Here is a 16331-nt window from a genome sequence, read left to right on the forward strand (position 1 = left end):
ATTCTAATTTCTTCCAAATACATAACAGACTTCCCAAGGGGGGGAGGGTGTCTAATAAGTGAATTAAAGGTGGGGCCTAAGAATTCTGCACTTTAGTTCATTCTTTTCTAGTCTACTCTTAAGTTTCTGAACAAATAAGATGTTGCCAGGCCTCTTCCATGAGAAAGTGCCAGAGCACTGGAAATCAACCTTGCAGCTTAGGACCTACTGAAAGCATGGAGCACATTGGTGGCCAGACCTCGGCATACTATCCTACACCCTTTACATCTTCTCTTAAGCAAGGCTTATTTCCCCAATCCTAATTTTGACCTCTAGTAATCCAAACCTTGACTTAGCAAAGTTAATCTGATCTTTCATTTTTCCGACCTTATTTCTGGGGGTAACTACTCTGATCCTGGCTTAGCTTGACACTTATAATGCCAATTTGCATCTTCATTACTGATCATGGACTTGATCCTGATTCTGAAGGTCTTCGCTGTCACTCCAGCACAAATGTCTGGCAACGTAACTGCTCTAAAAAATAAAATGATGACTGCATAACTTAAAATGACTCAGGGGAGGAAAATTTAACAAAAACAACATCAAGGCTTTAAACAAAGAAAGATGAATTTCTGAAAGAAAATGTGCAGAGCCATTTATTCTACATATTAAATGTCATTAAAACAATGGGCTGTGGATATAGTTCAGTTGACCGAGGTTTGATTCCCTCATTGTGTACTGGGGTGTAGTGATACATACCGGTAATCCCAATATTTGGAAGGTAGAGGCAGGAGGATCAGAACTTCAAAGTCATCCTCAGTTACATAAGAAGCCTGAGGCTACCCTAGGATATATGAGTCTCTGTCTCAAAACCATGTAATAGAAAATGATAAGCACATATTTTTACCTTATTTCTTCATAGTTTTTTTAAACTTATTATTATTGGACATATATGGTATGAGTGTTTCAGCACAGGTATGTGTGTGCCAAGATGTATGTGGAAGACAGAGGATGGTTTTGAGACATCTGTTCTTTCCTTCCAATGTGGGTGCCATGGACAGAACTTAAGTTTATCTTGCTTGCACAGACCACATGAGTTTATTTTCTACACCATCTCACTGGCCAGTTTTGCTCTATTTTAAACCCAGTGCTTCTCTGTAGCATCAGACTTACTCAGTAATAGTCAAGTTGATATCCTACCTGATTACAGATGGGAAAAATCCTGTCAATTAGAAATACTTTGCCTTTGATTAATCCCAATCAAGTAAATGGCATTTAAATTCATCTAAAATGAAATGCAAATCATCTGAGATGAATGGGGCCATCTGGACGACCTAAAGTCACCTTCATGCAGGTGAATCCAATTTGGTTTTTGCTTTCTTGAATTAAAAATCAAATAATCTTATTTTCTCTGTAGCATTTACCATTACTTTATATAAATATTATTTGTTTGTTTACTTGTTCATTTCTTCGTTCCCCTAACAAGAAAATTAACTCCAATGACATCTGGGATTTTAACTGCTTTGCTCAGCGCTGCATTCCTAGTACTTAAAACGGCTCCTGACATATACACTTTCAGTAACGTCTACAAATAATGAGTATACTGCTATGAACTCTAGAAAAATTAGAAATCATAAATACCAGGTCTTTCAAAATGTATGACTACTCGAAAGATTGACATTTATATTGATAAAAGGCAAGAGTCAGGGATAAATGAAACTAGAAATCATTTGACTAGGAAAAGACAGTCACAGGACATTTACAATCCCAATCAATGCTTAATGGTTCCCAAATTTGCCTTTTCCATGATGATTAATTCTGAAATAATTTTGGTTGCCATTCTTGTTTCATTTTACTTTTGAAAACAAAACAAAAGGTTCCCTAAGAAAATAACGATTTCTCCATATTGTACTGTAAACAGACATTTCCTGCCCTTAGCACCCGGTCCCAAATAACTGACTGAGAGGCTGAATATGAATTATAAATGCTCAGCCAATAGCCCAGGCTTGTTTTTGGCTAACTCTTATATTTAAATTAACCCATATTTCTATTCATGTTCTGCCATACGCCGGTACCTTTATTAGCATGGCACGTTCATCTCCTGCTCCCTCTGCATCTGGCTGGTGACTCCTGACTCCACCCTTCTCCTTCCCATCATTCTTAGTTTGGTCATTCTGCCTATACTTCCTGCCTGGCTACTGGCAAATCAGCATTTTATTAAACCAATTCAAGTGACACATCTTTACAGTGTACAGGAGGATTATTCCACAACACTGTACCAACTCCAAATTAACAGATTTTCATTAGCAGTCTTTTTTCACCTTCCAATGGAGACACCCAAGGTGAGATGGTTATATAATGAGAATAAAGTCTTGTTTCTGGGTCCTTACTAGGGAAAAGAGGCACAAGCTTCAAATTAGGAAAAATGTAGCTATAAAGAACCAACTGGAAGGCTGCAAAACCTAGCCTGTCATGTTCATTCTGGTATTTTCACCTGGTTCTTTTTTTTCCCCATATATATATATGTTGTCCGTATGTGTATATATATATATGTACATATATATATATATGTATATATATATATATATATATAGAGAGAGAGAGAGAGAGAGAGAGAGACAGATAGATAGATACATATATACATAAACAAATTCTACTAGGAAAGACAACTTCACATCTGAATTTTCCCATATCATTGAAAAGCAAGCAATTTTAGGGAAAAGTATTCAAGTGAGGGGGAAAATTCTGATTTGAAAATGCCCAGTATAATGGTTAGTATTTTAATTGACAATTTAATTATAAAATACAGCTGAGAAGTGTTTTTAATTTTTAGTCTTTTTTTTAGTTTTTTAATACTGGAATTTGTAATATTATAAAGATAATTATAATAGCAAAGTTAACAATAATATCAATTACTAACATTTTAGTAACTCAAAATTAACTATAATTTTACTCATTCCTTACATTTATCATATTACAGAGTATGTTAAATGGCTTTTAATCACTATAATTACTGAGATAATAAACTGTTGTGGAATAATCTTTTTGTGAAGATGTGTCACTCAAATTGGTTTAATAAAAAGCTGAATGGCTTATAGGTAGGCAGAATTTTCAGGGCAGAGAGGACACTGAGAAGAAGAAGGTGGAGTTACCAGTGGAATAGTGGGAACAGACATGCAAGAAAAGATGTAAAAGCCACGTATCACATGGCAACATATAGATTAATAAAAATGGGTTAATTTAAGTTGTAAGAGCTAGTTAGAAACAAGCCTAAGCTATCGGCTGAGCTTTCATAATTAATATGAAGTCTCCGTGTCGCTCATTTAGGAGCTGGCCGGCAGGACAAAGAAAGTCTAGTAACAAATGGCGCCCAATATCTAGGCAAGTATTTCCACATAAGACATGAGAAAGCTTAAAAAAAAGGTTCTGAACACACAAGAATGGAGCCAAATGCGGCTTCCTACTCCTGCAGTCTCTCCTGAGGGTTGCAGTATAGAGACACATCTCTCAGTCATGGCCTGCGGGCTTGTGCTGACAGCACTCCACAAGCTAAGCTGCTCATGCAGACAGAATAAGTTGCAGATAAGCTGTAAGGCAGGGTCATATGGAAAAAACAAACAAACAAACAAAAACCTCTAAACAGGTTACAGAGTACTTAACAATGTTTGTAGGCTTAAGAAAAGAAAGTATAGACAGTTATAAAAATAAATAAATAAGTAGTTTAAAAATAATAGAGTCTTTAAAGAAAAAGTAAAGTAATTAAAAAAAAAGAATAAGCCATGTAGAAATGGGAAATACACAGGGAGTCTGGATCATATATGTTATTGTGTTGTCTTTGAATTTTTTTGATTGCTAATGAACAAATGATAACTGCTGAGAGACACTGGATTATGGAAATTGCTAAATTAAACCAAGCTATATATTTTTAAAATGTCTTAACTTCACAGTGGAAGTTGCCTTGGAGAAGAGGTTACGCTTTTCTTTCCATAGAAAACAAAAGGTTGTGGATTGATTCAAGGTTAAAGAGGATCAGGTTTGATCAGGGGAGATGCCCTGAAAATCCTAGTTATAGACATAAAGAAATAAACCTAAAATAACTACAAGACAGGTGACATATATTTTACCTGCTCAAACATAAAACAAAAAATCATCTTTGGCTGGCTTGTTGTGTCTAATGCACAGTCCATACTTGTGTTAATACACATATGTATGTTACCTTTGAAAGTTTATGTGTTTTCAGAGTTAGGTGACCAGACACCAATGAAAACGTGGTGGCCCAAGTGGTCCAGCCTCTCAGAGTGCCTCTGTTGCAGTTTCCTCAGAGTTCTGCATCCAGAACAGCTTCAAGGATGCTGGCTGAGATGGTCCAGCCTCACAGACTATTCTAGCCAGGACTTGACCACTACCCTAATTTTCTCAGAGTCCTCCAAAGATGCCAGCACACCCAGACAACAGAAAGCATTCCAGAGAACACTACGCCCACATTCCCAAGAGATGGATTGGATGGTTTTTGGTCCTTCAGTGGGTTATGGAGATTTGTCATCATTTAGTGGAGTTGGTTACAAATTGTTATTGGTCCTGGTCAGAGAGAGAAAGCTAAACAAAGGAGATTATATTCAAGGATGTCTTTTTGATGAGAAAAAGGGGGAATATAGTATAAAAATGATGAGATAAAAGGGTGGATTGTTGAGTTTATTTTTGAAGAACCATTAGTCTCAAATATTCTACATTGGGATGAATTTTTGTATACTGATACAAATTTAAGGTTACTTTTGTTAGAACATACTGTACATACGTATCTACTCTTTTTTTTTTAAGGTATTGTACCTATGCAGCTTATTTAACAATGTTGCTGTGGAATATTGTTCTGTATGCTGTGAATGTGTGTTGCTGATTGGTTGATAAATAAAATGTGGATTGGCCAGTAGCCAGGCAGGAAGTATAGGCTGGATAAGCAGACAAGAGAATTCTGGGAAGAGGAAGGCTGAGTGACCAGTCAGACACAGAGGAAGCAGAATGTCAAGGCAGAACTGAAAAAAAGGTACCAAACCATGTGGCTAAATAAAGATGATAAGAATTATGGGTTAATTTAAGTGTAAGAGCTAGTCAGTAATAAGTCTGAGCTAATGGCTGAGCAGTTATATTAATATAAGCCTCTGGGTGTTTACTTGGGGGACACAAGTGGGAGAGATTTGTCCCAAATGCCGGCTGGCCAGGATATAGGAAAACTTCCAGCTATACAATGTAATGTAAATTTCTAATCCTTGAAAGTTATTATTACAAACTGTTTAGGATAACAGAAATACAGGCTAGTAGTTAGTCACCTATAACAATCAAACTTGTAGTCATGTTAGGTATGTTTTCATAAATGGGTTAATTTAAGTTGTAAGAGCTAGTTAGAAACAAGCCTAGGCTATCAGCTGAGCTTTCATAATTAATAAGAAGTCTCTGTGTCATTTATTTGGGAGATGGCTGGTGGGGCAGAGAAAGACTAGCAACATAAACTTAATGAGGAAAAGGTCCATTTTGTCACACAGTCCACGGTCACTTAACTCCATCATTTTGGACCTGTGGTGACACAGAACACTGTGGCAGGAAGGTGCAGTGGAGAAGACCCATTTATCTATGCAAATAAAGAAGCTAAAAGAGACAGAGGGGCCACAATGCCTACATCCAGCTAAACAGCAAACAGCCATTGCCACAGCTGCCTTGCAATAGGTCTCACCTGAAAGTTCTCCCATCTCTCAGCTATGTTACAGGCTGGGGACCAAGCCTTTAACACCGGTACCTCTGGAGGGAAGACAACAAGAGTCTAATAATACAAAGGTCCTGTGACCTCAATTTTACAGATTAGAGAACAGAAAGTGTTAAGAATTTGCTCAGAACTATGACAGAGTAAGAAGTAGAACCAAATTCAAAACTAAACAATTTAACAAACTAAAACTCATAGTAACATACAGAGTCCAGACAAATCCTTACCAAAAAATGATGAACACAGGGCAAGAGTACAATGTCTGCCAAAGTGAAGTACAGTCCTTCTGCAAACACGTGCTCCAGAGGCGGAAGGTCAGAGGCTTTTGCTTTCCTGATGTGAGAAGGCTCCCTGTTGGCAGCAGCTGGATCCTGCACTGTGAGCTTTGAGAATGCCACCTTCAGTTCTAGACTCTTGGATGAGCCAGCCAACTCTTTGGATGGTTGCTGTGCATCATCAGTCTGGCTCTTTGCTTTCCCCTTAGCAGTCTTCTGTTGCTTCAGCTTCTGTCTGCGGAGTTTGTCATCATTGTGTACTCTGACAGGCTCGCTGAGTTTTCTCTCAAGCTGTAGTATTTCTTCAGGAATAGTTGGGGGCTGGTCAGAAGACTTTTGGAGAAAATTCTCAACAGCCAAAGGGATGGTGAGTTCACATAGCCTGGTCCACTGACTAACCTATAAAACAAACAAGAGGTGAGCCATTCTCTCCTCTCCACATATCCGGAAGAAAAATCAGCTGTTATTGGGAAATACGAGTGATTCTGAGCTGGAGAGATGGCTCATCTGTTAAAGGCTAGGCTCACAACCAAAATTTTAAGAGTGGTTTAAATAATTTAAGTGATGGGCTAAAGAATCCTTGGGCTTAGCTCCTATGCTAGATCAGAAAACATACTACAATGCTTCAAACATGAACACCTTAAATGATGCAGCTTCTGTACTCCTGCAGCCTCTTACTGAATAAGTCCTTACCTCCCATGGTTTTGAATGAGAAGACACTCACGCATTTCAACACTTGGTCCACAGTGTGGTGGAACGGTTTGGGAAGGATTAGGAAGTATGGCCTTGTTGGAGGTGTGACAGGCCTGACAGTGCTGTTTTTTCCAAGATTGTGAAAGACTCTGGACTAGGAAAGCAGTTGACTGCTCTAAAACAGGCTTGATGGGCCATCCTAGTAGGAGCCTGCAAGACACTAGTGCTGAAAGCAGTGCAGACTACGGAGGCCCCAGCTCAAGAGGTTTCAGAGGGAAACAATACTATTAGCAAATGAGCTAGAGGCCTTTCTTGTGATACTTTGACAAAGAAATGTGGCTGCTTTTTGCCTGCATCCTAAGAATCTGACTGAGGATAAATGAAAAAGTAATGAATTAATTTCCTTGGCTGAGGAGATTTCAAGAAAGCCTAACATTGACTCTGTCCCATGGTTATTAGTATCACTCTTACATAGATCTAAAGTGAAAAAGAACAAGTGGGACAAAAAGAAATACAAAATGTACAGCAGGAAGGGGAAAGAGCACCAGGAAATTTAACAGTTTAACTTTGGAGCCAAGGCTTGTTTGTGCTCAATAAGATAAGGACATTCCCAATGCAAAATGAAATAAAAGGAGGGGTGCCCTCAGGACAAGAGCCCACCCAGTTAAGCTTCCAACTTGTAGAAGGAAAATTCTTGAGGGATTGTTCTGCTCCTAAAAAGCAACAACAAAGGAAGCTTCTACAAATGTAATTCAAGGAGGGAGCCATGCTACACCCCAAGTGGTCAGCATATGCTCTGGCTTTAGAGTTATGAAGGAGGTAGGAATTAAGGGATTGAAAAATCTTCCTTTATGATTAAGGAGAGCTGCTGAGGCCAGGTGTATGGCAGAGAAGTCTCTGTATGGAAGCCTCAAAAGGCCATTGCATAAAGCTGGGAAGGTGAAGACTGGATTGCGCTGGAGACCCCAAGATGTTGGAGTTACCAGAGCCATGAGCCATCTGTCAAGGACAGCTGCAGATGGGATGAAACCAGCCCAAGAGAAAGAAGTGTATTGCAATCAGCTGGTGGAGCCATCTAAGCCCTCTGGCTTCAGACATGGAGCTACAGTATTTAGAACTGGCCCTTCAGGGTTTCAGTCTTGCAATGGTCCAGTGTTTCCTCACTCTCTCTTGGAATGGTAATATAAATTCCATGTCACTGAATGTTGGAAGTACATAATTTGCCTTTTGATTTTACACATGGTTACAATTAAAAGATTGCCTAAAGTGTAAGAACTTTGGACTTTGAAACAGTATTGTGACTGTGAAAGATATGGGGATTTCTGAAGTTTGACTAAATGCATTTTGCTTTATGATATGGCCCCAAGCCTGTAGGGGCTAAAAAGTAGAATGTGGTGGTTTAAGTGAGAATGAGCCCACAGGCACATATATTTGAATACTTGTCCCCAGTAGGTGGAACTGTCTGGGAAGGCTTAGGAGGTGTCCCCTTGTTGGAAGAAATGTGGCTCTGTGGAGCAGTTTTGAGTTTTCAAAAGACTCAAACCATTTCCCGTAAGTTCTGTGCCTTGAGGTTGTGTCTGAAGATGTGAGCTCTCAGCTACTGTTTCAGCACCATGCTTACCTGCTTCCCTGCTCTCTGCCATGATGGTCACGAACTCTAGTCCCCTGAAACTGTAATCCCCAAATAAACTCTTTCTTCTATAAGTCACCTTGGGCATAGTGTCTTAACACAACAACCGAAAAGTAACTAAGACACTCAAAAAGGCTTTAAAACTACTTAGATATTGCAAGGCACTACAACTTGAACTCTTACAAATATATGAACATTTCTTTTAAATTCCTCAGTATAACAAAGGGGGGAAAACATTATTTCAAAACTTCATAAAGTACATCTTAAATTCTTACTGTTTTTTATTGCCCTGTCATGACGACATACGTAAAAGACTCTTAACTATCCAATAGTTACCAACAGGAAGTTAAGATCATGTTGGAGTGAAAGTTATTACTGATAGCTTTAAGTAAGAGAGGAGACCATATACTTACTTCAGCACAGGCTTTCAAACAAGTCTTTTTAAAACCCAGAAGTTCCAAAATCTCCTTTCTTGAGGGCTCAGCTTCATAGGATTTCTGGATTACGTGTCTGAGGACAACAGCAAGTCCTGCTCTACAGAAAACGTCTGGTTGTTCTACCACTGCAGGCAAACAGCAATTCTGGACTATCGGTGGGAGCGCCTGCCTTGAAATAACCTGTATGTCCACATCCTGGGACAGTGCCTCTCTGGGGAGTGAAGCATCTGCATTTTCTTCGGTAAGGACCAAGCAAACATTAAAGACCTTGCAGTCACAGTAGGATAATAAAAACAGAGTTACAGACGTATGGAGAGGAAAGATGCACCCCTCTGTTTGGTGAGAGTACTCCAGGTACAGGGACTCTTCGGTAGGACTTTTCTTAATGCCTTTCATTTTGTTTTCATTGGGTCACCTGTAACAAAAATTGAAGGTTATAGGCCTTCAAATATATATAACAATTTAGAAGCTAAAAGATGAGTGTTTTTCAAAAAATCAGTAAGAATTTGTATCTAAGAATTTTTACTTCAAGGATGAATGGCTTTAAAAAGAAAACTTCCTCCCACTCTGCATGATTAAACATTTTTAGTGATGATTTTAAGATGAGTAACCTTGGTGTTTTGTATTGGAAGCACTGTTAGTACTCTTCTACAGCCCTCCCCCACCAATTTTTTCTGGATCTATCTGTAGTATAAATACAGAATTATTTCACAGCATTTCCACTGCTTCTCAGTCACTCTCACTTCTAAATTATATCAACTGCCTCCACCTCCCCCCATCCCCAACCTTAATTTATTCTGTTAATATTGAAGTTCTGCCACTCAGCTTAAGTCCTATAGTATCTTTCCATCCTACTGAAATAAGTCAGACCTCCTACAGTGCCTTACAGTGTAATCATTTTGTCTCTTAAGTTCATTTTTTTTCATTGCTTATTGCTTCCCCAAAAGTGAATTAAGATTCTCCCAAACTCTATCTATACTCCAACTTCAAAAAATACTCGGTGTTTCCAGAACGCAGAATTCTGCTTCAGGTATTTAATAATAGGTAGCATCTTGGATGCTAAGATGTTCTTTGGCTCCTTCTTTGTTTTTTTTTGGTTTTTCGAGACAGGGTTTCTCTGTGTAGCTTTGTGCCTGTCCTGGAACTCACTTGGTAGTCCAGGCTGGCCTCGAACTCACAGAGATCCATCCGCCTGGCTTTGCCTCCTGAGTGCTGGGATTAAAGGCGTGCACCACCACTGCCCGGCTCCTTCTTATATTATAACCCCAGTCTACACACTCTTTCTTATATTATAACCCCAGTCTACACACTCCTTCTTATACTATAACCCAGTCTACACACTCCTTCTTATACTATAACCCAGTCTACACACTCCTTCTTATATTATAACCCAGTCTACACACTCCTTCTTATATTATAACCCCAGTCTACACACTCCTTCTTATATTATAACCCCAGTCTACACACTCCTTCTTATATTATAACCCCAGTCTACACACTCCTTCTGATATTATAACTCAGTCTACACACTCCTTCTTATATTATAACCCAATCTACACACTCCTTTTGCTTTGCCTTCCATGCTTTAATTTCCCCCACAGCACTTAGCACCATATAATACACTATTTATTCAATGTTATTTGTCTATTAGACTATTAGAATATTCTGTAAGAATATTTTGTTAACTATAATACCTAAAATAGAGCCTGCTAAATATTTGTATGTAAAAGTATTTGCTGAAGGAATACATGTATGAGTATACACACTGGTCGCTTTAAAGATGTATATCTTGAGGTCAATTTATTTAAGGCTTTTGTCAATAATGACTTTTTGCATTTGAGTTAACCACATTCTAATCCATAAACCACAATTCAAAAACTGACACTAGATGGCACTCTTTAAAAGCATTTATAAGTATGTAACCAGAAGAAGATGTAGTAGAGAAAAAAAAAAAATATGTGCATGTGCACGTATGTGGGGGGGGGGGGGGCGTGAGGTGCATATGCATTTGTAGAAAGGTACAAAAGAACCATTAAAAAGGCATTTTGCAGCCGGGCGGTGGTGGCGCACGCCTTTAATCCCAGCACTCGGGAGGCAGAGCCAGGCGGATCTCTGTGAGTTCGAGGCCAGCCTGGTCTCCAAAGCGAGTTCCAGGAAAGGCGCAAAGCTACACAGAGAAACCCTGTCTCGAAAAAAACGGAAAAAAAAAAAAAAAAAAAAAAGGCATTTTGCATATAAGCTATAAACTTGATTCACTGTGAGTACTTAACTAGTGTTAAATATCAACAAAATAAAATAGAAATATTTTCCCATGATGAAATCAGAAAAATTAATGAGTTGTCCAAGAGAAAAAGCAAAGTACAATTGATTTTTTAGTGCTTTTTTCAATATAGATATTAGTGGAGGTTTTTTCCTCCCCCCTTGGAAATCAAAATGTTAGTTAATAATTGTAGAGCTAAAAAAAAATTACTCTCTTGGGCAAATTCTCATTACTCATTAGTATAATAGTTAAAAATCAAACATTTAATAAACCTGTACAAATTTGGGGGGGTGTTTTGGTTTGCACTGTGTTTTTAGGAGTAGAACATAGTTTTGGCTTAAAGTTTATAAATATAATAGGCAAAAAGAAATTCCTTTCCCCCCTCTTTTTCTGCTTTGACAGTTCCCTAGTTACATCCTGAACTTTACGACAGACACGCAAGAGTCAATTTCAGGGTCCCCGAGGTTTCCAGAGCACAGCTTGCACTGCCCCTTATTAGATTTTTGTCAAGCACAGACCTGTCACTGCTCTTTCTCAATCCTGGCATATGCCACACCGCAATCACTGAAAGGACATGATAAAACAGCAGACAAAAACATAAGCTTCAGGAGCTGAGCACAACCAATGGAATATGCATCCATCTCTTATGTCCACACCACTGGGAATCTGCAGGAAGAATAAATAGGTTAAAAGAAAATATTGACAGTTCAGTCTCATTACATAGAAATCTTCAAGGATATATTTGAAAATGGTTGTGTTAAATCATAGGTATAATACTTAGACATTTAGACATTTTAATTCTAAATAATATATCTTGGCTTAGACAAAATATTTCATATGCTGCTAGGCTTGGTGACACATGCCTTTAAGGCAGAGGAAGCAGATCCCTGTGAGTTCAAGGCCAGCCTGTTTTACATACTGAGGTTCTGAAAGCCAGGACTATATAGAGAAAAACCTGCCTTTTAAAAAAAAGTTTTAAATTTTTTAATACTCCACCCCATTTATGTTCTGTGTGCAGATGTCTAAGGAAGACAGGAGGGAGAGGAGGAGGAGGAGGAGAGAGAATATAAAGAAAAAATTAAAAATAAACATACTTCTCTATCAGCCAGAATTTTAAAAATCGATTTGAATGTTTTGTGTTCAAAAGTCAAAAATTCAAGTCAGGCTCTTTGGCAATTCAATATTACACAATAAATTATGTTCTATATGACAGACAAAAAACTATGTTATTCAGCAAGATATCAATCAGTGTTCTGTTTTGTTTTTGTTTTTTTTTAATATTAGCTAGGCATTGTGCGCACACCTTTAATCTCAGCACTCAGGAGGCAGAGGCAGGAGGATCTCTGTGAGTTCAAGGCCAGCCTGGTCTATACAGTCAGTCCCAGGACAGCCAGGACTACAGAGAGAACCTGTCTCAAAAAACTAAAGTATTAACTGAATCTGAAGGGATCTATTTTGAAAATATTCAGAATTTTTTTTAGAATAAATACTATCGTACACTTATAAAGTGGAGGCAGGAGAATCAGTTCAAAGTCATCCTAAAATACATAGTCAGTTTGTGTTCAGCCTGTGTTACATAAGAATCTGTCTCAAAACCCCAAAATTTTAGAAAACATTAATACTGTAAGATTATAGTATAAATAAAAGCATATTTTATTGTAGGGGCAATCTTACCAAACTGAAAATTATTAAAATATTTCCAGCAAGGATGCCAACCTCCTAATTCTTAATAAAAAAAAATCTCCATTCCAAAGTTGTTTATTTGACAATTTTCAACACTAGATACAATTCCTTGTCAGTTGCTTCCTGATTCCATTTGCCGGACAGTCTTTAGATGGCTCAAGGGTTCATGGCTCATATTCTAATTACACAGGAGGATCACAAGTTTGAAGCCAGCTTGGACTACATGGTGAATTCAAAGCTAGCTTGGGAAACTTAGGGAGGCCCTGTTTCAAAATCAGAAGGCTAAGAAGTAGCTCAGTGGGAGAGCACTGGCCTAGTATATATAATCTCTAGTACCAGAAAAAGCAACAGCAAAACCTGAAATAATATCATGAATACTCTATTACACTGAATAAATCTGATTTTATACTGTTTTTTCCCTTTCCTTTTAAATGATAGCTGTTGACTAATTTCATGACCCATTATCAGTACAGAAGTCTGTTGTGTGATACTTTGATTGCATTCTGACAATAAAGTTTGTTTTGAATCAGAGGGCAGAGCTAGCCATTAGCTGACCAAAATTAACCATAGAGGTTTTGGAGGACAGAGGAAGTAGTAAGGCGGGGTTTAGAGAGGATCTTGGCCCTTTTGGAGGAAGGAACTCAAGAGGTAGGAGGTTACTGATGGCTTCTCCAAAGTTTCTCTGATCATTCATGTTCTTACCTCAATACCTGACTCCTGATTTTTGATTGATAAAGCATAATTAGTTAAATGCTTCGGAAGTCACATTTAACAGCACCATTCTATGTGATCTCAGTGCCAGTAGCTTTAAGTACTATCTGACTCCTACATTTACATCAGGCTCCTTGACATTTCAACTGGATCTTTTGCTAAGTTTGTTCCTTTTCTTTACCCGCCCAGTTGTTGATCAAACAGCAACACCATTCAGCTACCGCAAAGACGAAAGCCCCACTTAAACGCCTGTATCTCTCCTCTCTTGCTATCTCCTTTGAAACAGAACCAAATCTGGTTCCTCAGCATCTACTGCCACTTTATCCGAGGTCATCACCAGCTCTTACAGGATGTAAAGCATCTTATTCCCCGACAAGTCTATTCTCCAACAACCTTTAAAAACAGGTCTCCTGCACAATATGACCCAGGAGTCCCTCAGCACACCTAGAATAAACAGTGTGGATCCAATGTGATCCCCTCTTTATTGTCTGATTTCATTCATATCCTTTCTCACTCTTTTCACCTACACTTCTTCCTGTTCTTCAGAGGTCTGACGCTCCTACCTGAGAATTTTTGTGTTTAGCTGTTCATCTTCCCTTCCTCACGCCACTGAGTTCTCTAGCACATACCGTCTCAAGACTTCCCTGACCACACGAATCGGAAACACACTCCCACACTCCTTAGCTTCTTGTCCAGCATTCTTCTCCTTGTTAGTGTATCACATGACACCGTCAATGATTGATAATGTTCAAATTTTAGTTTATGAGATGAATAAAGATGACTGAATACACAAATGATTGCCAACGATCCATACAAGAGTAACTACTGAAGCCCTCAGTCTGATACATTAGCCTCACTTACTGACACCATTTCCTCTTCCAACTAGTCTACTTTAAAGGCTAAGTGTAAATAAAAATGAAGAAACATGTTCACCTACAAGAGCTGATTCAGGATGGGTGTAACCGGAGTCTATCCAAACATGTGAACAGGGAAACAAAGACATAAATACTGATATTCAGAAAAACTCTTAACCTCAACTACTAAGGCGTCTACACACGTCTAGTGATGGGTAAAAGCCGAGACTCTTGGACATATTTACTGGACTTAAACACTGGTTCTGATCCTTAAGAGCTAGGAAACTTTCCTTCATCTTAGTTTTCTGTTATGAAATGAGGAATGTCATAGCAGAACCTTCCATACGGTATACGCTGTCAACGGACAATGATGGTTACATAAGCCCCTAACTAAATGCTAGCTACTTTATTGTTTTAAGCAGTGCTACAGATCAAACCCTGGGCCTCACATGTGGGAGGTAAGCACTTGGCCACTAAGTCACACCTCAGCCTCTACTATTCATTATCATTTATTCACAAATTCTTTACCTACTGACACTATTAAAGTGCAAGAATTTTAATGGGGAAAATTTACCTTATGTTCTTATTTCCAAATTTCTCCCCAGGAAATGTGTGGACTGTGTTGAACTGAAAAGTGTTATTTTTACAAACATTGAAAATTTGGTACTGAGGTTTAAAACCAAGGAGTCATAAAATGGTGGAAGATAAATGGAGAATTCTTAAGTCAACATACATATTAGCAGATATTTGTATTATACAAAATAAAGTTTGACATAGTTAAGTACGAACATTTGCATATTTCTCTCAAATACTGAAATCTGTTTATACCTGCTCAAATTCTCTCCATCAGAGAATGTTCAATATGTTGAATGGAGAACTTAGGTTATGTTTTAGACTTCTGACAAAGCAGACTATTCAGTTACAAACCCCACTGTACTCTATTACAATACAGATTTTTAAAAATGTTCTTCACAGATAAATAGCCAACTGCACCTAATTAAAAGTCAAAAAAAAAAAAAAAAAGAAATGCAGCTTTTAGAGTTCATTATATTATGTAATGTAGGATGATAGTTCAGAGGCAATTAGCCCATGATTAAAATTAGCTTTTTTCTTACCAGGGCAAGAAATTTTTATGAAATAAGCGAAGTGTGGAAGTGAAATGCTTACTGAAATCTTAGTTACAGAAGAAGTATATAATCTCTCTCGAGATTCAAAGAATTGTCCGTTGCTATGGAGTCATAATGCTTGCAGCTAAATCTGACCTGTGGTTAACACGGATTGACAGCATGAAATGTAAACATGTTGAAAGTATCAGCAAGCCTGAAAAAAAAAAAAAAAACTGAATTATCTCAGCAAACAATACTGATTTTATGATACAAAGTTTAAACTCCTGCATCCCAAGAAGTGATCCTAGCAGAATCCAGTAAGTTACTTTGAATCGAAGGATTAAAACAACACATACGCAGTAACTGTCTACACTACAGACTGTCACCTGGTTAGTCCCAGAAGTTTTAATGTCTGCTACATTATTGCTATTAGTAAGAGCAACTGGATTATTGTTTGTGCTGATTTCAAACCATGTGTTGCTGAAACAAAAGCTAGAAAGAATAACAGGTTTAAAACCAATCTTCTTAGGTTTACAACCTTTGTTTAAAGTGAGCAAATACATAGAAGTGTTCTTTCTACTTTCCCCCTACCCCATGGATAGCACTGCATCCTATCGCCCCTTCCTTGAAAGCCCATCTCTCCATGGTCTCTTACTAATTTAAAGGTGTGCTGTTATTGTTGTTGTTGTTTTTTAATTAATAACATAAAACAATGTTCAAACTTTAATCTTATTTTCGAAGTTTGGCCTCTTAAAATGAAGCCCTCAGGTGCAAATGAAATACAAATAAAGAGAATACTTAAGGCGATCACTGTCGTATTGTATGCTCCCACAATGCAATTATAAAAAATAAAAAAATAAAAAAACCCCAAACCTCATAATATAGCTTAATGTTTGATCTAGTAAATGACAGCAAATCAGTTGTTGTATTATAAGTTTATTCTCGTGGCAT

General features: G+C 37.9%; 1 protein-coding gene across 8 annotated transcripts in view; it reads right to left on the reverse strand.

Annotated features, from left to right (window-relative positions):
* The window catches only part of Gstcd (glutathione S-transferase C-terminal domain containing), a 114307-nt gene that overhangs the window by 97032 nt on the left and 944 nt on the right, over window positions 1–16331 (reverse strand). For 4 of the 8 annotated variants that reach the window (XM_052730849.1, XM_052730850.1, XM_052730855.1 and 1 more), the window contains exons 2-5: window positions 15442–15594; window positions 11545–11692; window positions 8743–9181; window positions 5959–6405 (exon numbers count right to left, since the gene is read on the reverse strand). In XM_052730849.1, coding sequence (XP_052586809.1) covers window positions 5959–6405; window positions 8743–9162 — 867 coding nt within the window. In that variant the 5' untranslated portion in view covers window positions 9163–9181; window positions 11545–11692; window positions 15442–15594. Of the gene's footprint in view, window positions 1–5958; window positions 6406–8742; window positions 9182–11544; window positions 11693–15102; window positions 15268–15441; window positions 15595–16331 lie in introns of all 8 variants that reach the window. The other 4 variants (XM_052730852.1, XM_052730853.1, XM_052730851.1 and 1 more) reach the window with 3 other exon arrangements.

Source organism: Peromyscus californicus, unplaced genomic scaffold (genome assembly GCF_007827085.1).
Source record: "Peromyscus californicus insignis strain IS unplaced genomic scaffold, ASM782708v3 Scaffold_9__1_contigs__length_137607984, whole genome shotgun sequence".
Classification (NCBI taxonomy): Eukaryota; Metazoa; Chordata; class Mammalia; order Rodentia; family Cricetidae; genus Peromyscus; species Peromyscus californicus.